Source organism: Cottoperca gobio, chromosome 3, assembly GCF_900634415.1.
Source record: "Cottoperca gobio chromosome 3, fCotGob3.1, whole genome shotgun sequence".
In the NCBI taxonomy this organism is placed as follows: Eukaryota; Metazoa; Chordata; class Actinopteri; order Perciformes; family Bovichtidae; genus Cottoperca; species Cottoperca gobio.
Window position 1 is genome coordinate 14326137 of NC_041357.1, and position 23993 is coordinate 14350129.

General features: G+C 40.0%; 1 protein-coding gene across 1 annotated transcript; it reads left to right on the forward strand.

Annotated features, from left to right (window-relative positions):
* The first annotated feature begins 881 nt into the window (after nt 1-881).
* On the forward strand, nt 882-23741 carry ly75 (lymphocyte antigen 75). Its single transcript, XM_029454953.1, has 35 exons — nt 882-1125; nt 2156-2527; nt 3626-3799; nt 4162-4323; nt 5463-5582; nt 6194-6334; nt 7627-7830; nt 7951-8111; nt 8308-8415; nt 9053-9141; nt 9227-9396; nt 10121-10320; nt 11131-11273; nt 11399-11477; nt 11867-11938; nt 12868-12991; nt 13268-13303; nt 13481-13650; nt 14609-14676; nt 14799-14875; nt 15685-15821; nt 16342-16450; nt 16643-16803; nt 17178-17307; nt 17713-17933; nt 18018-18180; nt 18828-18992; nt 19107-19229; nt 19413-19598; nt 19698-19921; nt 20028-20235; nt 20940-21101; nt 21189-21305; nt 21575-21757; nt 22166-23741. Exons 1-35 carry the CDS (start codon nt 1041-1043, stop codon nt 22339-22341), a joined length of 5220 nt encoding a protein of 1739 aa, XP_029310813.1. The 5' UTR covers nt 882-1040; the 3' UTR covers nt 22342-23741.
* Nucleotides 23742-23993: the final 252 nt, after the last annotated feature.

A 23993-nucleotide genomic window follows, 5' to 3' on the forward strand; every position in this document is an offset into this window, starting at 1 on the left:
TCCAGTTGACAGAAACAACCGAGAGGGCGTGAGGGCGTGAAGTGGGTGATAGGAGGAAATTATACGGGCTTTCTGGGAATGTGAAGGGAGGGCACCAAAGACGGAGTACGAGTTATGTCGCCTTCAAAATCAAAGCGTTACATGTAATTTGACAAATTAAGTCACAATTTTGAGATATGTTCATATGCTAAGTAAAAGTTATGAGATATTAAGTATAAATTATGATTTTACCTGATAAAGTAGTGATCATTTTGACTTAATATCTCATATTAATCATATCGAAACTAAGTTGTAATTGTAACTTAGTTTACTTGACTCAGAGTCAAGTTGGTTTTAGTAGCTCATATTCTTTTGACTAAAATCATAATTTTGCCTTAGTAGCCTATATCTTATATATGTTTTTGACTTGGTGAGCCATTTTGACAAGTATTACTTTGCCTCTATAAGTCATATGCTTGATTTAGTATGTTTTTCTTTTTTACTTAGTAGTCATTTTGGCTTAATATCTAATTTATCTTACCTAGTAGGCTATGTCATAATTTTGATTTAACGCTATTGTTTTATTTTATTATTTTTGTTTTTAGTATTAATTTGTTTTATGTTTTTTTTATTATAAAAATATATATATATTGGCAGCCAGAGGATTTACAAAAGACAATAAATACTCACGCCTGTTTTAACAATTATACATAGCAGCAAATACATTAAATAATACCAATGGAATGACTAATGGTTTGTCTAAGAAAGTTATGGTTTGGCTTACAATAATATATATATGTATCATGCATATATTACTTACTACTAAATCTATTTGTCGACTATTTTGTAGGTTTGACCGGAAGTCCCTCCCTTCATTCTGCTCGTGCAGGCTTCGGAGCGGGACTCCGGATAACACAGCTGACAGATGGTAGAACTGGGTTAGGTTAGGTCTCTGATCACTTTCAGTTTGTAGTCAATTCATCGACCGTCCTATATTCACGGTCCAACACTCCGGGAGGGCAGATTCTTTATGAATCCAACAAAAAGACTCTGCCGTCACCATGCTGAGAATATCCACACTTTGCCTTTGTTTGTTGACTGTTTTCTTAGGAACTTGCACACCGGAGGCTAACGTCAAAGGTTTCGGTAAGTAACGTCATGTACCCCTGCTCCGACTCTTTGCTTTCATTTCTGTGTCACTTTTCATATTTTCAGAGCCGTTTCTGATATTCTGTTTTCGACTTGTCTGGATCATAAGTTCGTCCAGAGAAGCGCGACATGAATCCGAGGACAATAGCTTAAAACCTGCATGAGGCAGATACAAAACCCAGCTTTTAGTTGCAATAGTTAGTTGGTAGTTTGACATTGTTCCCATCCCCCAGCGAGTTTAATGCCTAGCCTTATTTTGACAGGTCAAACAAACTGCATACTCATCCCTCCCTCCCCCTAGTAGCTCTGTGTAAATCATGTGTCGGTCTGTAAACAGCTCTCCTATTATGTTGGCTGAGATACCCTTTAATCTCAATAGAGTATATAAGTAAGCCTGCATGGCTGCAATGTTTTACATAGCTATACTATGATATTACGTTTTTATTTTAGTAAGCCTGTGTGGGCAGGGACTGTATGCAATTTCGATCTGTTTGCTTCATATTTAGATGTAATTCTCCATATTCTGTATTAACTGTCCACTTTTACATGTATTTATTTTCATTTTCTTCCGTCTTAGCTACTGGAATCAGTCTATACAATACCCATCAAGTGTGAGGGTTTTTAATATACTGTGCATATATGTACATATATTCAGTTCTTTCCACTATTTTACATATTTTATTCAACCTTTAGTCCTCAGATAAAGATCAATTTCTCCACTGTTTATTTCGCAGCTTGGTCTGCAGATTTACCTGCAGTCCTTTCTTTATGATGGCTTTCTTGCAGTTGAAATGAAAGAAGTAAAAGACAACCTCCTAAAATTCCCCACAAAAGAACAGAGGAAATTATCTCAATGTACTAAATTGTAGATACTGTTACTGTGAACTGAAAGTAATTACATTGATTGATCAAGGAGTTTTGTTTGTGATTGTGCCTGTATGGCCTAAACAGATCAGATGCACTCTTGATGGTAACGTGTCATCTTTTAAACTGCTGTCTTTTTTCTGTGTCTGTCCCACCACCACAGACGAGGATGCTTTCGCCGTCCAACACTCGAGCACAGGGAACTGCCTGGGTACAGTGCCTTCGACAAACTTGAGTCTCACTTCCTGTGACCCAAAAAGCACTTCCCAGCTGTGGAAGTGGGGTTCAGGTCACCGCCTCTTCCATGTGGACACGTCCCTCTGCTTGGCGTTGGACGTCAGCACCAAGGCATTGTACATGGCCGACTGTGGTTCCAACATCCTGCTGTGGTGGCGCTGCCTGGATGGGGCCGTTTTCACTGTTTATCAAATGGAGCTGACTGTCAGCGGTGGCAAAGTGGCGGCCAAACGTGACGCTAATGACACTTGGGTAAGAGGAGGATCCCAGGACAACATCTGCCAGAAGCTGTACCACGGTGAGTGTGGTTTCCTTTTGTCTTATCTGAGAGAGAAAATTGCTTACTCGCGGTTGGGAGGACTCACTGAATTATCATCTGGCTAGTATTCAGAGAATCCACTTCCTCAAATGAACCATATCATGTGTTACACCCTTGTGCACAGGTGTTACTTAGTTCTGCAGTATTTTGTGTCTCATGGCCAAACAGGTTCTTATGCCACTCCTATCAATTATTACTCCTTTTATTCTCGGTAACAACATGGGGTGTGTCAGAATGTAGGTTAAATGAATAGGACTTCTGAAAGCTGAGTGTCTCGGTGTTAAAACTGCATCTTTTTAATTTTGGGGGAATTTCTTCTAGTGTATTATCTTGCATGTGCAATGCATTAGTCAAATTCCATCAAATGCAAACAACTACACCTAGAAATGGGGGAATTTATAATAAATGTATGTTTTATGTAAATTGCATTTCAAATGACCCGTATGAGTAGATATTGAAAGTTGAGTTAATAAGTTAATAATTTTAGATTTTTAAACTGCACATTTCCATATCACTTATTTAGATGTACACTATATGCAGAGGACCCACAATATGAGTGTGAGTGGTGCATGCTTTTAAATATTTAAACAAAAACATTTGTGGAGAGGATCTAGCCTGGCATGACGATTCATTCAAGAGACTATTTTCCATTTGCTTTTCCGCTCACTTGTTACTTCTTCATTATTTCTCATATTCATTTGATCAGTTGTAGGTTAATGGTGAGCTGACTACGTAGAAACTATATTCAGTGTTTATTTCAGCCTTTCATCATTTACATTTGCAAAACTTCACCAGTAAACTAACTATGTCTAAAGGTGTTCTGTGTTTGTTGGACAGAAATGTGTTTATTTGTGGTCGACGGAACCACAATGTTTTGTACGAAAGATTTTCCTCGCGATTTAGTTCATTTTGGTCTCATTGTTGTGGTATTACCTGCTAGATGTGTGTTTTGGTTTATGTAACAAGACACCAAATGTCACTGTCCTGACATGTTTTTTTCTTAGAAATGACACAAATACCAGAGGCTTGTAATTGGTCTTTGATTTTGCTCTTTGCTCACCTGTCCTCTCTGTGCAGTCGTTCACACCACCAATGGGAACTCTTTCGGCTCTCCCTGCGAATTCCCCTTCAAATACAACGGCAGCTGGCATCACGGGTGCCTCCCAGATGCAGATTTTTCTGGACTGTCCTGGTGTGCCACCTCATCGGACTACGACCAAGACAGAAAGAAGGGACACTGTCTAACACCTGGCACGTTGTTCAATATTTCTTTTTAAGTATTATAAGCTTCACAAGATAAGATTTGTGGCTCTTTCACTCGAAAAAACATTGTGTATGGAGATATTCAGCAGCCCTTTTTAAAAAGAAATGTTTTAATGTTGGCATTACTGTAAGAAAATCTACATCCGTTTTCATTTTTGTATGTTTTCCAGGACATGATCATGACATTAAAAAGCCAAAATGTCTGTTAAAAGCTGATGTGTGCAAGCTATTAAAAAAAAAAATCTATTTTTTCGTTTAACTAATCATGTTGAATTACATCCGGCATCAACAAAACCGAATTACACGCTTAGACTCTCACACTCACACTGACACTCTCTTTGACCTTGCAGAGGAGGGTTGCCAGACCTTGTTTGCCGGGCCGGAAGGGGAATCGTGCTATGAGTTTGTTTCTAATGCCGCGGTGACCTGGGTGAAAGCTCTGGATTCATGTCGTAGGCAGGGAGCTGATCTGCTGAGTGTGTCTGAGCCCAACGATCTTCACTCCAAGACCTGTAAGGCTGATTTACTACTCATTGCTTCTTCTTCACCTTCTTCATCTGTTCTTCTTATCCACCTATAAGCTGAAAAACATCAACACAAAATAGTCGAAGTTATCACCTTCATGTTGGATTCAGCTTCAGCATAATGAAATATGAGAGGAGTTCTTTCTAACACACGTGTATAACATTTATAATGTTGGGGGGAAAAAACTGCCATAACAATGAAGTTGGCCTGGCTACAACACCTTGTTGATTTAAAACAAACTAACCGAAAATAAATCCTATTCTAAATATATCTACTGACCTGCATCTCTCAAAGCACAGACACTATATTTATACTGTTAAAGAACTTTGAAGGAAATAGTTTCATTTTTGAAGCCGACGCCTGCCCCATCTGTTTCTAAACTATTTCAAGAAACAAAACAGAAAGAAAGGGCTCTTAAATAGATCATCATTTTTATTGATATGAATTATATCACAAATGATCTTTATTCAGTTGATAATCATTAGTAAATATCACATCATATAAGCTTTCTCAGTTAGTCCTGAAAGAAGCATTCCTTCTCTTAAGGCTATTTGTTTTTTCCACTGACATGCCTTTGATACATTAGCTGAAAACTACTTAGACAAGTTCAAGCCAGAAATGTTTAAAATTCAAAGATGCATTTCAGTCCTAAATGTATTCTCTGGGTTTTTGCAAGTATTTGCATAATTATTATCTAACGTGTTATGTCTTGCGTCCAACATATCTTATGTTCTTAAGTTAATTCCGTTAACTGTTTTAGAGTGCAGCTGCAGTTGCAAGCACTCTGTTTCTTTGTATTTGTGCCACTAACTTATTTAGGGAAGTTGAAAACCTCATCAAAGTTCCCCTTCATCAGACTGACTGTCAGCAAACCCTGTCAGTGACATTTAACACTCACATTTAAAGATTTTAAATGACCTTGGTTGCACAGTTTTATTTTCCAGTTCGGGCTTGACTGTTGTATGTTTGTTAGTTTATTGTATCCCCGTGTTTGTGTTTTATCATGTTGCTTTTCAAATCCCGAGTGATCTTAAGGCTTCATATTATCTTAGACTTGTCGCTTCCTTTTTTAAAATGAGTTTTAAATGAATGTATTGCTTGTCCTGTGTGCTGTGACATTGTGCAGTGTTGGAGGGCCTTGACAGAATGCCTGAGAGGATGTGGATCGGCCTTCACCAGTTAGACACTTCTCATGGCTGGCAGTGGTCGGATGGTTCCCCTCTCTCAACCCTGCGCTGGGAAACAGGTGATGATGCATATATCTTTTTTTGGTGATTGAGTGCAACCGTTCTGCAAACAAGAACATATTTAGGAAGTTAACTTGTGGTTGAAAACACCAGCTCCATGTAGCATACCAAAAACCTGCTTCCTGTTGAGATCTGCTGTTGTCACTGTCCTTCTATAAACTGAGACTTGGTGTTAGTCAGAGAAACAAAGAGGCCAGTGTTGTAAAGAAGCTCATTGTGCTTGTTTTTTGGACACTGTGTGGCATTGGGATTGTTACTGTTGTTGAATAACTCATTAATAGTACTGAATGGAAGGCTTTATAAAGACTTCTAGCTATTGTAATATGTTTGCTGTTTTTTTTTTCTTCTCAAAAGGGAAGATGTTGTTCTTACACTGCTGTGTGAACGTGAAGGACACTGAAGCCATCTGTGGCTATGAGCTCTTTGTGGTTGCTGAAATTTACAACATGTCAAAGTTGCAAGTAGCAGCACTGTGTTAAAACATAAAGCCTTTTCTTTATGAGCTGAGCCTAGAAAGACACACAGACGTGTATGCCACTCTTGTGCTCTGCTGTCACAGTCAGTATGTGATTTTATTTTATTTATTGTGTGTGGGACTGTGTTTTGACAGGAATGCCATCCACCTCCACGATTGTTGCGTCAGACTGCGGAGTCCTAAACTCTAAACAGAACTATGAATCTGAGTCGTGCAACAAAGAGCTGCCATACATCTGCAAGAAGAGAGTCAATGCCTCTCAGACAGCAACAACAGGTAGGTTAGCCGCTGCCCTCACTCTCTGCACTTACATTTCTTCTGAATCTTATTTAATCTGTAATGTTCATATTTTAGTTTTAGTAGTTTGGCATATTTATTATATTCTAATGTATTCTTTATATTGTGCATTGCATTTACTCCTGTGTAATACCTGTCAGTCAGTCAGTCGGTGGGCGAGAATACCAAAATTCGACCAAACTGCTGAAACTCTGAGAGCCGGTCAGAAAACCCTGCTGTGTTATAATCTTCACGTGGAGCTGATCATCTGTGTTTACTGAGCACTGATGTTAACCGGCGCTGTTACGTTAGTTTATTTATTGGACTAAATCCAAAGTGGCAGAAACTAGAAAACGACCCACATCTTCGCGTCGTTTTCCCGGTGGCGGTGCAGCCAGGAGAGCAGCCCACCGGGGGAGGAGAGAGGTCGGCAGAGACGACACTCTGCAGCCGCCTCCGTCAGACGGCGCCCCAGTCAGCGACCGAAGAGACTTGGGCTCAGTCAGAACAAGCCCCAGCGCCGGCAGTCACAGCGGGCTGGTGGACCAGTGTAACAGCAGCAACAGGGAGTCTACAGTTCCCCGGTGCTGTGGCTGAACTCAAGCTAACTGCTAACTGAAGCTACGCTGTTTCCCGGGACTGCCGACAGCTAGACACTCGGTGAAACAGCCTCCTGGCAGCTGTGAGGACGAAAGAGGTGGTGCGGGTTGTTTTCTCGTTTCTGACGCTTTGAAATAAATTGAATAAACAAATTATAAAACAGAAACTGAACACGGCTGTAATATTTACAAGCGAGTCAGACAGCTCTGCTTCTTCTCCCTCTGTACTGAGGGCAGACTGGAGCTACAGTGACTCTCTATCACCTCTAGAGGAACAAGTGGTATTACAAGACTGGACGGAGCGCAGCTAGTCAGTTAGCATGCTAACTTCAGTAGATATCTCTGCAACACGACACATAGACGTCTTTGACATCAACACTGTTAGCGCTTCACACTTTGTTGATAATGTTAGTTTTTATTTTTAATGTTTTAATTTTAAATTCTGGCATATGTTACTCATTGAACCTTTAATTGATGTAAATATTGTAGTTGTTTGGTTTTTAATTGCGGTTTGCAACCAGCATATCGGGGTGCATATTGCCCCCTCTGGTTTTGCTCTCTTCATGTAGTGTCAGTTGTACTCTTTCTCTCTTTCACGTTCCCTCACATGTTCATATGACCACATGATTTTGGGGGATAAAAATGACCCTACTTCCCCTAACGGCTTCTATCTGTCCTGCTGCCTCTCAACAGAGTCACTTGTGTATAGTGAAACAGTGTGTGAAGACGCTTGGGTCCCATGGAATGGCTGGTGTTACAAGTTGGTGAAGGACATACCTCGAAACTTTACAGATGCCCAGATGCACTGCAACAACACAGAGGGGGGAGGAGGAGGCTCTCTGGCCAGCCTCCACTCCATTGACAGCAAAGAGATGATCAGCACTAATTTCCATGCTGGTAAATTAAAACAAACATTTCTGAATATTCTTTTTTCCAGAACCTTGCCTTGACTGCTTTAGTTTGATTTTAAACATTTCCTGAAAGTGATGTTCTTATGTGTGTGTGTGTGTGTGTCAGTTGGCCTCTTCTTGGACGTGTGGATTGGTCTGATCGGTGACGGCATGAACCCCACTGTCTTCAAGTGGATCGACGAGGCACCCGTCACCTTCACCTACTGGGACCGAAACCATCCAGTCCAGCCCTCTGTGGATACCAGCTGTGTCTTCTATTCTGGAAAGGTATGTGTTTGTGCGTGCGCATGTGTGTTGTCTATGTTGTCTATGTGGACTGTTTTGTGTGACCCCCACTCATTGTATTCAGTCTTTTTTGTGTTGGGCCTGTGTGTGGAGGGGCTCTGTTTTTGTCTTCTTATGATCTGCTGTATAAGTTTGTTTATACGAGTCCTGCAAAATCAAACGTGTCCGGCCTCCACAGGCTCATGGTTGGTGGGTTGGGGAATGCACTCAGAAGCTACCTTTTATGTGTCAGAAGAAAGGAAAGGTCAACAAATTTGCGACACAGCCTGGATGTCGCTTGGAGGATGTGAGTATTGTCTAAATTACCCAATGTCCCAAAGGGAAACCTGCTGGGTTTTGCATTTTATTATCGACTGACATGTAATTAAGGTCTAGACTTTAAACATTGGTTACAGACACATGGTTACAGATTCTCTCTCCACCTACACTAAACTCGTTTGTTGAGTGTAATTCATTTGCCGAAAAGTCTTCAAATGTTTTACAAATATCTCAATAATATCGTTACCCTGAATTATTTTGAACAAGATTACAGTGTAGTGAATACCTGATATTGTGAAAACCCAAATTCAGATATTTGCAAGTAATATTTGTCCTTCCACACATGAACATATTGAGCTTGAGCTGCATGCATATGTTGGCTATAATCATGGAAAAGAATGGAGTAGCCATGCAAGTGTGTATCAGATTACTTGCTGTCAAGATCAGATGACATTTGTTGCTAAAGGCAGATCTGTACTTGTATTAGCAGCTATTGCCAGAACGGAAGAGATGTTTGAATGCAAAAACAAAACTATCAGGGTTGACTGTGGTGGTGACAAACACATGAATACTGATTCATAACAGTCCCATCACAGAGGACGAAGTGACAGTTGTTTGCTTGTAAATTGAATGCGTCTTAAGTCTTCCTGCTGTCAACCCCTCAGGGTTGGAGGAGACACGGAAACTCCTGTTACCAAGTAAACACCAAACAAGTTTCCTTCAATGATCGCTGCAACATCACCATAAGAAACAGGTAGGAGTTTGTTCAGCTGGTGAGCCGATCAAAAAAACGCTTCAGTTTACTTTCTGGTCTTCTCATATTTGACTGCTCTTTCCAGGTTTGAGCAGGCCTTCATCAGCCGTCTACTTGGAGAGCACATGCACAAGGAACCTTCGTATTTTTGGATAGGGCTCCAGGACTTTGAGAACACAGGGGAGTACCAGTGGATGAGCCAGGATGGGACCCCGGGTGTGGTTGCATACACCAACTGGGGCTGGTTCGAACCAGGTTAGTAAAAGTCCCTTCTCATGTCATGTCATAGCAGACTCATGTTCTGTTTTTATTTTATTTTTATTTTATCTTCAACAGAAACAAGAATTATAAATGTTGCCGACATATCAATAGCACACAGATGGAAAAGAAATCTAATAATAATGGTGAAAGTAAAATAGCGCCATTCATCTATTCTCAACAGAGAAATCTCCCAGCTGACCCCCCCCCCCCCCCCCCTCACCTTGACATTACATACAGAAGCTTTCTACCATATTGTCCTGCATACAGACACTATTGATTAGTGTAGCCTTGGACAGTCACATCAACTTTAACTTTTCACTATAGCACACAGTGATGCATGAAGTAAAATTAAGTTAAGACCATAGCCGAGAAAGACACAAGTTTATTCTGGGTGGGTGAGACTCATGGTTAATGACATAGTCTCTCTTTCCAGAGTATGGTGGTTTCTTCTAGTGTGGATACAAATAAAAAACCTTTTACCATTCACTGTTTAGCGTACATGGCATTCACTGTATGTATATGAAAGTCTGCTGATGCTCCAAAAGGCCCACAATTTCATATTTAATGAGCTAAAAAATACAAATGTGCCTTTTTCTCGGCTGGAAGTCTTTCATTGTGTACATCACATGTGTATTTTAACATGCATATAGTCAAAAAATAACTATATTAGCTCAATTTCACACATTAGATTAAACTTTCATCTACATGTGTATTTCAGATCGGAATGGAGGTTGTGCAGTGATTTCCACCTTAAAGACGCTGGACAAGTGGGAGGTGAAGAACTGTACCCATTTTAAGGCCGGCACCATTTGTAGAAGAGACCTCAGTCCACTTCCACCGCCAGAACCAGAGGCGAACCCCAACGCAACCTGTCCTGATGGATGGCTGTCCAAACCAAACATCAAATACTGCTACAAGGTGTGTGTGTGTGTGTGTGTGTGTGTGTGTGTGTGTGTGTGTGTGTGTGTGTGTGTGTGTGTGTGTGTGTGTGTGTGTGTGTGTGTGTGTGTGTGTGTGTGTGTGTGTGTGTGTGTGTGTGTGTGTGTGTGTGTGTGTGGCAAAGGTGATGATGGCTATAGTAGGAGTTAATTCATTAATTTTAGACGTCAACGTCAGTTTACAGATCTTGGGGAGTAATGCCGCTGCTGAATATGTGACAAGAAGTTGTGTTAAGCCCTCTGAGAAATCGCTTTGAGTGATGTAATTAGAGTCGGTTAAATTAAGGAAAAGTTTGTAAGTGGAGTAGAAAAGAAGTGAGATTACCTCATCTCTGCTTAAGGCTAGCTGCTCGAGGCTACATTAGCCCCTACTAGCATAACACACCCTGTTGTTGTTGCCTTGTGGGTAATGTAGACGGCAGGTTTTGACAAGGAAGAAGAATGCATGGAATAAAGAAGATGATATTTCTGGTTCTAATGTATCAATTTAAAAACATCTATTAATATCTTAATGAACACAAACCTCACCGTTGGGAACAGGTGGAAAATGATGTAGTTTACTGTAAAGTCTTGTATGAAGTAAAGTCTTAAGTATCTATTACTGAAGCTGCTGCTGCTGCATTGGACCATTAAAAAAACAATGATCTGTCTCGTGTATTTCTCATGGCTTTCTTATCGCACAGCTTGTCACTAGACTCTAAAGGCTGAATTGACTTTCTTTACAATCCAGTCTGTTACTTTACTGCCACTGTTTTGGTAGCTGTTGTAAATTGTTGTATCACCCCGTCAGGTGTTTCACGAGGAAAGGCTGAGCAGGAAACGCTCCTGGGAGGAAGCTGAGATGTTCTGTCAGGCCCTGGGAGCCAACCTGCCCAGCTTCACAAACAATGGTGAGATGAAGGCCCTGCACAGCATCATGAGAGACACCATCAGGTACACACATATTTTACTTTTTTCAAGCATTACAAGCATTAATGTATTGTTCATTGTTTACTTCTGGAACATTGTGACATTGATCAAGGGTCGTGAATGATGGTTTGTTTGCTCTGGTGTTGCAGTGATAATCGCTACTTCTGGGTTGGCCTGAACAGAAGAAACCCAACCGATCGCTCCTGGCAGTGGAGCAACGGCGAGCCTGTGAGTTTAACCCTAACCGCCTCTCTTAGATTTTATTAGAGGAGATATTATATGACATATTTTTAAGATTATATTTTTAGTTTGTCAATCATTCAGTGTTTTTCAAGATATTCTTTTAATCAATTCACATATTGATAATAGTGGCACGCTTTTATGCACCGACAGTGAATTCTTAAAACAATGAAACAAATCAAAGTATATTGAAAACAACAATAAGAAAATTATTTCTGTGCTGGAATAAATGATTTAATAAAAGTCCTTACTGAAAACCCTGCAGATGAAACTTCACATTTATTCATTTCAAACACAACATTTCTGGTTTGAATATAGTTGATGCTCTGTGTCGCATTTATTGTGTTAAGTCTGTTTATTCAATGTCTCCACAACAGGTATCTATGGCTATTTTACACCAAGATTTCCATGAGGATGATGCATACAGTCGGGACTGCACTGCATTCAAGGTGGGCTGGGTAGATTATATTACTAAATTGAGACTTTGAATGGGATATATCACCACCCACCAACCCACAAACTGTGAAATAAGACAACCAAGTCAGTTTTCTGTGAGCTGCCTCAGTGAGAAAACATGGGATTCAACCAGCCATTCAGATGTGGCTCCCCTTCCTATGTCACATGCAGGCTCATTAGAATATATCACCACCCCCATCTGAGCATCTCCACGGCTTGAAAACTACCGTTGCAATTTTTCTCACAAGCCAATCAGAGCAGACTGGGGGTTTTTTTGGAGGGGGTTTTCAGTATGAGGACAATAATGGGTTTTTTGAACATTAAATCATGTAAGCATGTTCTAGTAGAAACCCAAAATAAAGTATTACCTGGAAATGAGCATATTATGTCCCCTTTTAAGAGAAAAATAAACATTAGTTTTCTCCATTTCCATACCCAGTTATGTATTTTTTTAATGTTTAATTAACTTTATCTTACCTTATCTTTATGCATCTTAGGCCATTTGCTCAGCTGTTTGTGGGAGCTACAGCTAAAACTCTGATATAATGTCTTACATGCTGTCTTGAACAGAAATCCCATAAAGGACAGCCAGTCAGAACAGTAGTTTGTTTTTTCCAGACCATGTGGACCCTGTCACTCGCCATACATCAAAGTGGCCAAGATGACTCCTGTGTTTAACACAGAAAGAAGCTGTTGCCATTTAAGAATGACCTTTTCTTTTTATCTTGCTGCTCAGTTTCTGACCTTTTCTATCATTGAGGTTGTTTCAGTTAGCGATTTGTTTTGTTAAAAAGAGAAACACACTCTTTTTTTTTTTAACTATCACTGAACTCCAGGGAGCAACAAAATCTGCAATGTCACAGATATGAAACTATATGTCCTTCATGATAATATGTGTGCAAACACTCTGTGTCCTCACTAGACATCGAAGAGCACCTTGAAACACTTGTTTGTGTTTCTGCTGCACGACTTATCTCCCACTCCTTTCTACCCCACACCATTTCACTGTGACGCCAGGCTAGAGTGGGTCTGCCAAATACCCCGCGGTAAGACTTATAACATATAATAAGCGCTACTGTGTATGTGTGCACAAAGCAAAGGATGTTTTTTATTTGTGAAGAGCTAACATCTCTCGTCAAGACTGCTCAATTAGAGGGATTTGTGATGTACAGTTTCATAAAGCAATAACAAAGTAAAGAAATGATTTTTCAACATGTGATTTAAAAACCGTATGGGCTTGTACATCTACTGGACGCAGCCTGATTTTGTATGTTTTTGGTTACATTCAGCTTCTAACTCATTCTTTGTTAATGCTACGACAGGAAAGACACCAAAGAACCCAGACTGGTACAATCCAGGTAATGATGAAATCTTTTCAGTAAATGTGATCAATTAGTGGCCAGAATTTCTTTGCTTCAACTGTTTCTCCCAACAGATTAATTTCATCCTTGGATTTCTGTGGCTGGGTGTAATATGTCTGTTGTCACCGTCTAAAATGGGTCACAATTTTAATTTGTGTTTGTTGTGCTTTTCAGATGGACACCATGAGACATCTATCTTCATAGATGGAGCAGAGTTTTGGTTTATTAAGGAGCCTCAGCTAACATTTGAGGAGGCACAGCTCTTTTGCAGTATGAATGACAGCAAACTAGCTTCACCACTCGGCTCCACTGCTGCCGGAAAGCTCCACCAGTACCTAAAAGATGTGAGTGTGAAATGTTTTCTCATTTCTTGCCAACAAATGTGGATTTTGTCCACATAAAATGACGACTTGTCACTCAGATTTGTTGTTTTGTTCTTAAAAACATTGTTTTTTGGGGCTTTTTTGCCTTTATTTGACAGAGGATAGTGTGAAAAAGGGAGAGAGAGAGAGGGAGGGGAAAGACAGCAAAGGTCTTTAAGGCTGGAGACGAACCCGGGACATTGTGGTTATATGGTGCTCCCTGCCACTCAGATTTAATCAACTGCAGACACGCAGCATAACCTAATTCTAAATTACTTTTAATGTTTTTATCTAACCATGTAAAAGTTATTTAAATATGATGGCTACATACATAATATTGTGCTATAAGGCAGGAGGCTAAATTGGTAAGTCGGGCATGGTAATGTAGCTATTATTGGACAATCGCTGTTCAGAGACTGGCTTTAGTGAACTGTCCATTCATTCAACTGTGCATGCGTTCAGGTCAATTAAACTGGGACACTTCAAAGTAAAAAAAAAAAGGATACAAATTTAAATGAATTTCTCTCTTTTTGCGGTTTACCACTTTCTTTTTCATCCCATGTGCATCCGTAGTTGATTTGTAGAGCTTATCATGGGAAGCTGACAATATTACAAGAGGATACTGCTGGAAGCAGTCGAAATAAAGTGGAACGAAGTTCTACCGCCAAGCTAACCATTGAAAACAATGAAAACATATCAATGTCTTAGAAGCTTAGTGACATTTACTTCACATTACATTACAGCTCATTTAGCTGACGCTTTGCTCCTTACATCTTTGAAGTCCTCCAACATTATGGAAGTGCAATACTAAATCACTGGAGAGCTCCACCAACTGCATTCAAGCGCTTTACATAACAATGATTTTGTAAATACCATATGTTTATATTATTTAAGTGATTCTTTTTATTATGTGGTACTAAAGCCTGCATGTTTTGAACAGATGTCAAGTTCTCCCACGCAAAGATGGTGGGTCGATTTGAGTGAGCCTGGACGGATATTCCCAATGACGTAAGCCAGTACACGTGCAGTATACTGTTTACGTACAAGCACAATCAAGCAGATATTTATGACACTTATCGTGTGTATCGTGGTAAAATGTGATGTTGAGGTTGTCATTATGTATGTTGCAGGTACACCCAGATGTACTTTTATCATTCAGTTTTCCTGGGAAAATGCACCTCCATCAGTCCTGTAAACTTCTTTCCTGGTGAGTCAACATCATAGTGTTTCTGTACGGCCAAGTATGATGAAGGATACTTTTTAAATTACCGTATTGTTTCTGCAGAAAACTAATTCTAACTCAGTCAGACTTAAATCAGTTAAATAAATCTATTCTTATGAATAACAAGGTGACACTTAAAGAAGGTGACAGTTACTTTTGGCTTGGTTTTATTAGACTGCTATTCAGGCATGTTAGAAATAATACTCTGTTAAGTTTTCATTTTGGGAATCCTGGATATGCTTTAAATATAAGAAGAGACACATTTCTTATTTCTTTGTTTTCTTGGCCATTATGAAACTTCTAATTATAATAAAAACCTGGTTCAGCCGACGTAACTTAAGAAAAATAGCTCCCAGCCGTTCAAATGCATAAAATAAAATGAAAATAAAGGCTCAGAAATCAGTTGGATGACAGATGGGATCCTATTTCTGTCAAAACGTTAACCTCATTTCTGATTCTCATTTCTCAAAACATATTTAATATTCAAGAGAAATTCTTAAGATTTTAAAACCAGGTTTTCAATTCAATACAAATGACCTTTTTTTAACCTGGAGAAAAGACAAAACAACGTATTTGTTTTAAATGGAAAACAACTTGGAAAACAACTACAATGAGAGGAAATGGCAAATTGTTTAATATATTGGAAAAATGTTGACAGTAGCATGAAACGGTAACTTTAACCCTTTTAGAGAGCAAAAAAGCTCTGACGCACATTACTTGATTTGATTCATAACAGGCATGCTTCCAGACTCTTTTACTAATACAAACATTTACTTTCACATGTTTACGTGCAGAGCATGAGCGCAGTTGCCGTCAGCAATTGCCTTTTGTGTGTGAGAAGAACAACATCACGTCAGTGGAGATAAACCCTCTGGAGCCTCAACCTCGAGGACTGCCCTGTGGAAATAAATCCATGTCCTTCAGAAATAAGGTCTGATCCTTCAACACATTTAACTCTCGAGATTTTAGACGCTGCATGACACTTACAAACAGATTAAACTGTGTTAGTTTTAAAGACCATAAGAACAGGAGTTGGATATAACACAGACTGAAAACCTTGCATTTCCCATGAAAAAAGGGCCAAACAGCGACAATCACTGCAGTTTAGTGCACTAGAAGATATTCAAATGTCAGCGGGATTGAAGATCTATGGCTTTATTCAGGATGCATTCACTGCCTAGGTGACTGTGAGATCATGTGCACTTAAAGAAAAAACATTTTGATATGAAAAACATTTTTAATATCTCTTTGTCTCCATGTCATTCAACCTTCATTTAAGTCTCTTGAGATGCATTATCTCTGTGACAAGTGAACACTGGATAAGATGGTAGTGTAGAGTATTTAACACAGGGTCATATTGCCCGATAACGAAGGACCCAAAAGGCATATTTATCTCATGATGAAAAAACACTCGGCTCTGGTTGTGACACCGCGTTATCTTTTTCTTTTAGTGCTACACACTGATGACGAGCTTGAAACCTGTGTCATTCAAGTATGCCAATGATGAATGCCTGTCATTGAGGGGAACCCTGGTCACTATATCAGATCAGGTGGAGCAAGGTGAGCATTGATATTGTTCTAGTTGTGTTTAATGAACACGACGAGCATGGTCAGAGGATGTTGAATACCTTGTTTTATTATGTGCTGTAAAGATCGTGTGAGCTGGTCAAATAAGAAATAATAGTTCCTCAGAGTCTAAATGCATCCTCTACTGAACACTAAACATTGTTGTACTATATGTGTGTGTTTTAGACTTCATCACCACCCTCTTGCCGAGAATAAGAAACATGGAAAGGATATGGGTTGGTCTGAAACTCAAACGGAAAGACCCTGAATGGGTAGACAAGTCCCCAGTTAACTACATCAATTTTAACCCCTTGCTTCTGGGCATGCACAGGGCTATAAAAGTCAACGTAAGTTCCTCTTACCTTCACTGCTGAATTAAATGGGATTGTAAGTGTGTCAGTGTCTGTTTACAGGGTCTTAGGGAGTACTACTACATGTGTGAAAAGAGTTGCATGAAGCCTCCAGAGGAAGCTGCGCCAAATCTGATAAATTGCCTCAAGTCATGTGTTTTGGGCCAAAAACTACAAGTTCGAAAATTAAAATAATCTGGGGGTGTGGAGTTACACAGAATTAAGGTTACCAAACTGCTGCAGCCTGTTCTTTACTGTGAGCATTGGCCAGTGGTATCCCAGAATAAAGGGAGAGGACAAAAAGGCTTAACCACATTTAAGTTCACAATGTGATTTTTTTTTTTTTGTACTTTTTTGCTCTTGCTTGACAGACGTGGGATCAAGAGAGCATGGAGTTGTGTGTATTTTTGATCAATAACCCCAACTCTGCCATGCTGGGTACCTGGGACTATTCTTCCTGTACAGAATTTCAAAATGTGGCCTTTTGTCAGCACTATGCAGGTAAATCACCACTTCCAACACTTAATGTTACTTTATTGTCCAGATTGTTCTGCAAAAAGTCACTTCATCAAGTTACTTAATCTGACATGTGTTATTATTAAGTATATGTGTGTCTGTTAACAATGGAAAATACATTTGAAAGGGGCATACAATAATACATGGCTTGAACCTCAACATCTTTAAGAGCTGCCTCGGGGTTAAGGTGCCAGCCATTGTCATTCTCCATCTATCTCTTACGCAATTTCCTGTCATCTCTCGACTGCAATCTCTCTTAATAAAATACATAAAGTTCCCAAATTAATAAAATAAATAAATAAAAGGAATCCACATATTTTTGCAACCAATGTATTAGAGCAACATAGGTCTGTGACAAAACTTACATGACATGAGGCGTGCTCATTTCAGATAAACTAGAGGAGCCCCACATCCCAACAGAGCCCTTCTACTTCAATAACCACACCATCCTGCTGCTTGCCAAAAATCTCACCTGGTTTGAGGCCTTAGAGCAGTGCAGAAATAACAACATGGACCTGGCAAGTGTGGCCGATACCTTCCTGCAGTCCACCCTCACTGTGTACGTGAGCCGTGCACGCACGCCAATGTGGATCGGCCTCTTTAGCGAAGACGTAAGTGTGCCAAAGAAGGGGTGCATTTGTTTTTAATAAACAACTTTTACATTCCTTGAACTCTTTGTTTGGTTTTGTGTTCAGGATGGGATCCACTACCGCTGGACCGACCACAGTCACACTGTTTTCAGTCGCTGGTCTTCTGATGTCACCAGCGGCTCGTGTGTCTACCTGGACACCGATGGCTATTGGAAAGCCACCGAGTGTGAGGAGGAGCTTGGAGGCGCTATCTGCCACAAACCACACGGTGAGTGAAATACAGATGAACAGAAACGCCTGTTTTACCTCCTCATACAGCTTATTCCTGCTAGTGCTGGTGTACGAAACATGAGGGCTTATACTGTAGCTATGCACATGATTGAGATGCTGTTCTGTGTTGAGAAGTCCTCTGTGGTAACAGGATGTAGAGTCTGTTGTGGAGGACATTTGAAATTGAAGAACATTAGGATATGGCGTCCTTGGCCTTGCTGTCAAAACAAACAAACACACTTGGGAATATCACAGGTTTCCTGTTATGGAAACAGATACAGATTTTTCCTTTAATTACTTTTTGTCACTATTGGTATTTATGTATTTAATTAATTAAAGTGGCTTTTATCATTTTGAGCACGTTTGAAAGCCTTTAGAAACCTGAAAGTATTTAACTTTTCTGTTCATTTTGGTTTTCCGTGCTACAAGAGCATTTCATAACTTCAACAAGCGCTCTAAAACATTATTATTCATTATTATTCATTCTTTTTCTACATCCTTTTCTTTTTAGTCTTGTGGTTTGAAAACTTAACAGGTTTCATCTCCTGGTAAAATGTCTTCCTTCCCTGTTGGCGTGCGTCACTATTCTTGCAAATTCTAATATTTTGAACGATCTAAACCAAAATGTAAATTTCTGTATTACAGAGGATATTATCACCACACCAGAGGACGTTGCCGTGAAGTGCCCCCATAAGATTAATGGTCCCAACTGGATCCCCTTCAAGAACAACTGCTACTCCTTCCAGCTGGTCGCTACCAGATGGGACCAGTTTGACAATGGACAGATTCAGGAAACCTGCAAAAAGCTCCGTAAGAATTTCCCCAACAATGGGCATGAGATATTATGTGGAGGTCTGCTTATGAAACCGTCTGTAACAGTCTGATGTTGTTTACATTGTTAATGATGATGCATTAATGTTTCAGATGCAGATGCAGACATCCTAACCATCCGAAATGCAGAGGAGAACGAGTTTATCAAGCAGCAACTCATTCCCTTTCAAAACTTGGTCCAGTTTGTTTGGCTGGGGCTGTTCAAAGATGAGAACGGTATTTACTTGTACAGACATCTATATGCATTGTTTCCCATTGTTTATCAAGCTGCGAAAAGTGTGTGATGTAATAGGGGTGCAACACATTTTTCTGATTGTGAATTAGATGAATATGTTATTCTTAATGTGTGCTTATTTATGTCATTATATCTGGGTTAATAGTCATGTTGTTCTGCTGTAGATAACCAGATGAAGTGGTATGATGGCACAAATGTCCAATATTCCAACTGGGCAAAAGGAAGACCAGATGTAGACGGACCATTCCTGGCTGGTCTCACCGTCCACAGCAGCTGGATTCTTACCTCGAAGAGAAACTTGTTCGAAGAGTTCAAACAGAGGACCATTGTGACCTGCAAGCTGGACAACGGTTGGTGTATCACACTTTTACACCCTATTTCATATTTCTCTGTTTATCGCCACTGGAAATATTTCATGCTCAAAATGTTATTGCTCCTTCCCTCCCAAGAACCAAAACAGCAGTACAACAAGTCAGCCATGGACTTTCAACATTACGGCAACTTGAGTTATGAGGTTGTAACCCATAAGATGAGTTGGCACCAGGCTCTGGAAGAGTGTAACCAGCGTGGAGGCCACCTGGCAAGTGTCCACGACATCCAGCACAGTGCACATGTGAAGCTCATTGCCAAGACGGACGGCTTCCCCCTCTGGATCGGCCTATCAAACCAGGATGTAAGAAGCTGAGCAAAAATATTCTCCCCGAGCTTACACTAAGTACATCCCAAGCTTATCTCATTTGGATTTCTTTGACATGGTGGTTTGACATAATTCTTTGCAGGTTAGCGGCTCAGCCTTTGAGTGGTCGGACGGAACGAGATTTGACTACAAAGCCACCATCTCTGACCCGCGGGAGGGCTCCAGCTCAGACAAACAAGAGCCCAGCTGTGTTTTTGTAACCCCTGCCGGAGCCTGGGTGAGCGCCAGCTGCAATACGTTGGTAGACGGAGCCATCTGCTACACCACCAGCATCACCACTACTTCCCAGAGTAAGACACCAATGTGTTTTTATGTATAGAACCACATTCTTCTCGTGTAGGAAAAAAAGGAAATGAGTGGAATTGTTCATTCACGTGCTCCACGGATGGTCCCAGTTGGGAAGTCGTTCTTTTGACTTCGGTGTGAAGATGTGTTGTATGTATTTTGTAGCGCAGAGCATTTAAACACCACGTTGATGGCTGTTTTTTTGAGTAACAACAAAGAGCAAAGGAAACTTATCTTAGTGACTTTGTGCCAGACATTCCTTAAAACCACAGAAATATCAGGTTAATGCTAATACATGCACCTTCTAACGAATCCAAAGTGGACAGCAACTAACGCTTACAACATAATCCCGTATTACAGTTTACATGTGAGCAGAAAATCATATGCAGTACGAGAATTAATATAAGTTTCTTAACATCCACTCAACATTTACATTCGTCCCACATGTTTCTTCGCCAACTTCCGAGTTGTTGTTCCAACTTGAGAGGACGTTCGCGTGAATTGTCAGGAACACATTTGTCCCATTATTCCAACACTACATGAATGCAACATTTGTATTGAGTGGTTCAGTCTGCCGAAATAATTCAGAGGAGAAAACTAGCACCACTGAATAATTGTGTTAAATATATCTTTATGCATCTGCTTGTGACTTAATTTGTATTAGAGTGGCGTTAAGTGTCCATCTTGTTTCTGTGCGGCTATGAATCAGGAGCCAGACTGCTGGTTGCCTCGGAGGCCAATCACTGCCCTCAGAGCAACGGTGTGTCCATGTGGGTGCAGCATCAGGACCACTGTTACGCCTTCGACATGAACTTCTACAACTACAGCGTGTACAGCATGAAGCAGGCCATGGACATCTGTCAGGGCATGGGTGAGTTGTTGTTCGGTGTATGAAGGGTTATAATTAGTATTCAGCGACTGTAGTCCACCAATTGTTTTTGTTTTTTTCTGCTGACAGATGCTCAACTACTGACCTTAAAAACCAAAGAAGAGAACGACTTTGTGTCGAAGTACATGTGTGATGACCCTCTCATCACCGGTCGAGTATGGCTCAGCATGAAGCTCGATGCTCAAGGTAAACAGTAAAACATCGTTTAGCGTTTACATGTCCAAACTGCCGTTTCTAGCTATTTAAATATCGATTATATTCATGCATATAATTCAAGTTGCGTTTGAAAAATCTGCGTTGTGTGTTTTTCAAATGATTGTTATCGACAATACAGACCTGTTTTACTACGTTGCTTACAAAATATCTTACTCGTTTGAGTAAGATATTTACCCTCAACATCACACAGAATCACATTATTTGCGATATTCTCATTATCTCCTGGACCTTGCTCTCAGGGAAGCCTGTGTCCTGGCAGGATGGCTCGGCTCTGGCTTACTCTAACTGGGAGTCTGAGGCCTTGGTTACTGGGAAGGAGTCGGAGCCCCACTGTGCCGTCATGATGGCAGGAGATGAAGGAATCTGGAAACTTGCCAGCTGCAATGCAAGCTACAGTCGCGTCGTCTGCACAACTGAAGCAAGTGAGTATCGCAAGTGCATTAAAGGAATAAGTTTGACATTTGTACGGTGAATATGTACCTGGAGGCAGCAGCTGGTTAGCTTAGTTTCGCAAAAAAAGACTGGAAACAAGGGGAAAGAGCTCGAGCTAGCCAGTCTTTGTGCTAAGCTAAGCTAACCGTCTGCTCACTGCAGCTTCATGTTGACGTTACAAAGAAGCACCACAGCTCCATCTTGTAAAAGGTTACATAACTTGAGTGACAACAGTAGTGATGTTATATGTTTCATGTTCTTTACATCACTTAGTTTCTCTTACACAGAGAGTCTGAACTCGGATACATGTTGTATGAACTGAAACATGAGGACATCATGTTTAGTGGGAAAACTTAAAACTGACTGATGACTGACTCATTTCGCTTTTGCATCCTCAGAGTCTGGAGGCTCTCCTGTGGCGTTGGGTCTCTTCATCGTGGTCGTCCTCGCTCTGCTTTCAGCCATCGTCTTCATCATCTATAAGAAGAAAAGAACCCACTTCTCTTCTAGAGTCCGCTACAAGAGGACCTTTGATGAATCCGACGCCACCAGTATTATAACAGACGCTGACTGAGCTTGCTTAAGTATCAGCCTCAGGGAGTATTTATGTGCCTTGTGTGCATTTTAGTACTTTTCAGCAAGAGCAGATGCAGCATTCCTCTTTTTTTTTATTATTTATTTATCCTGCTCAAGCCTGCAAACTTTCTAGAAATATGTGTACAACTGTAAATATTATTAGAGAATTGTGGATTTCTGCCAATTCAGTTTCTTAATTTGGGTTATTTTAGATTGTGTTAATTAAAAGCCCTGTGTTACACCTAATGTAAATCCTGGGGCGCTCTGGTAAATGATGATCATTGACATTAGTGGGATGTTTGAGTTCATTTTTTTTTTTTTTTAGATTGGGTTTTAAATATGCAACGTGGAAAAACACAAACACTCCCTTTCAGCCCTATAACAGGCTTTAAATTGCACAGAAACAAAACATGCATTTATTGTTTTATGCTGTACTGTATATAACATTACTCAATCTATTTCAATTTTATTTCACAACTTCAGAAGATTTCCACATGATTCCTACAGTTAATACATGCATTAATAGACTTTTAAAAGGGCAGTTCACCTAAAAACACATTAAACCTGTTTTTCTGAGATAGTTTCTTCTTTAAATACATACAATACTGCCCGGACTGTATTGTCATATTTCATGAGGGACAAATTATTTTATATTGTTTTCTCCTCTTCATTGGCCTGAGAGCGACATCTATCATCTTCAACACTCAGCTAATCACATTACAACTATCTGGATTGAGAGATTGTTTGTATTTTTAGTTGGACTGTGCCTGCTGTTACACAAGTAGACAAATGTATCCTTGATAAAATGTTACTGACTGCTTTTTAACATCATTACTGCAGAAGAAATGGGAGACTTTAAGCGAGTGGATAGGGTTATTTTCAATGCATTTACTACTTCAGTCGTCTTATTAATACCAAACAATATGTTTTAGTTTACAACACTGAATCTGAAATTGTAGTCCTGCTGATGAGTTTTAAGACACATGTTTGTATAATTTGTCTGTTAATGTAGATCGGACTCCCCTATGCACTTAACTACTGAGCAAGAACGCACTTTAATATGTTGTGGAGCTACAATTCCTACCATGTTTAAGCACAATGAGTTTTGGAGAGTTTTTAGAGACGTTCAAATTGCACTGACGTTTGATGTGTATGCTTTGTAAATATGTTTTATAACTGAGAATGAACCAAAGATGCTCTGAGTCGTTTGAATGTCAAAAGCCTGAGCTTTCCTTTTTACTTTGTGGAACTGCCTCAATATGGCTCGTTAACCCGTCCATATCAAGATGTAAACCAAATGTTCGTAGGAAGTTTAGTCTGTTTTTTTTAATTTCCCCATCACTCTTAAACACATCAGGTACATTATCCTTCCAATAAAATTCATCGAAATGTCCTGTCTTCAAAGTCTTGTCTATGTTCACTGTAATTAGTGTATGCAAATATATTATGTATTCGAGTCAGGCTTAAGCAATCAATGAAATTAATTCAACCATCATTGCTTGTGCACAAGTCATTTTTATATGTATTTTAAAGGGGGAAATCCACCCTAAAACACTGTGCTATAGCACATCATTTACAGAAATCAGCATGCAACACCTTTAGGGTTGGTTAACTGAATCACTCCATGGACTCGTACTTTGAGGTAATGTA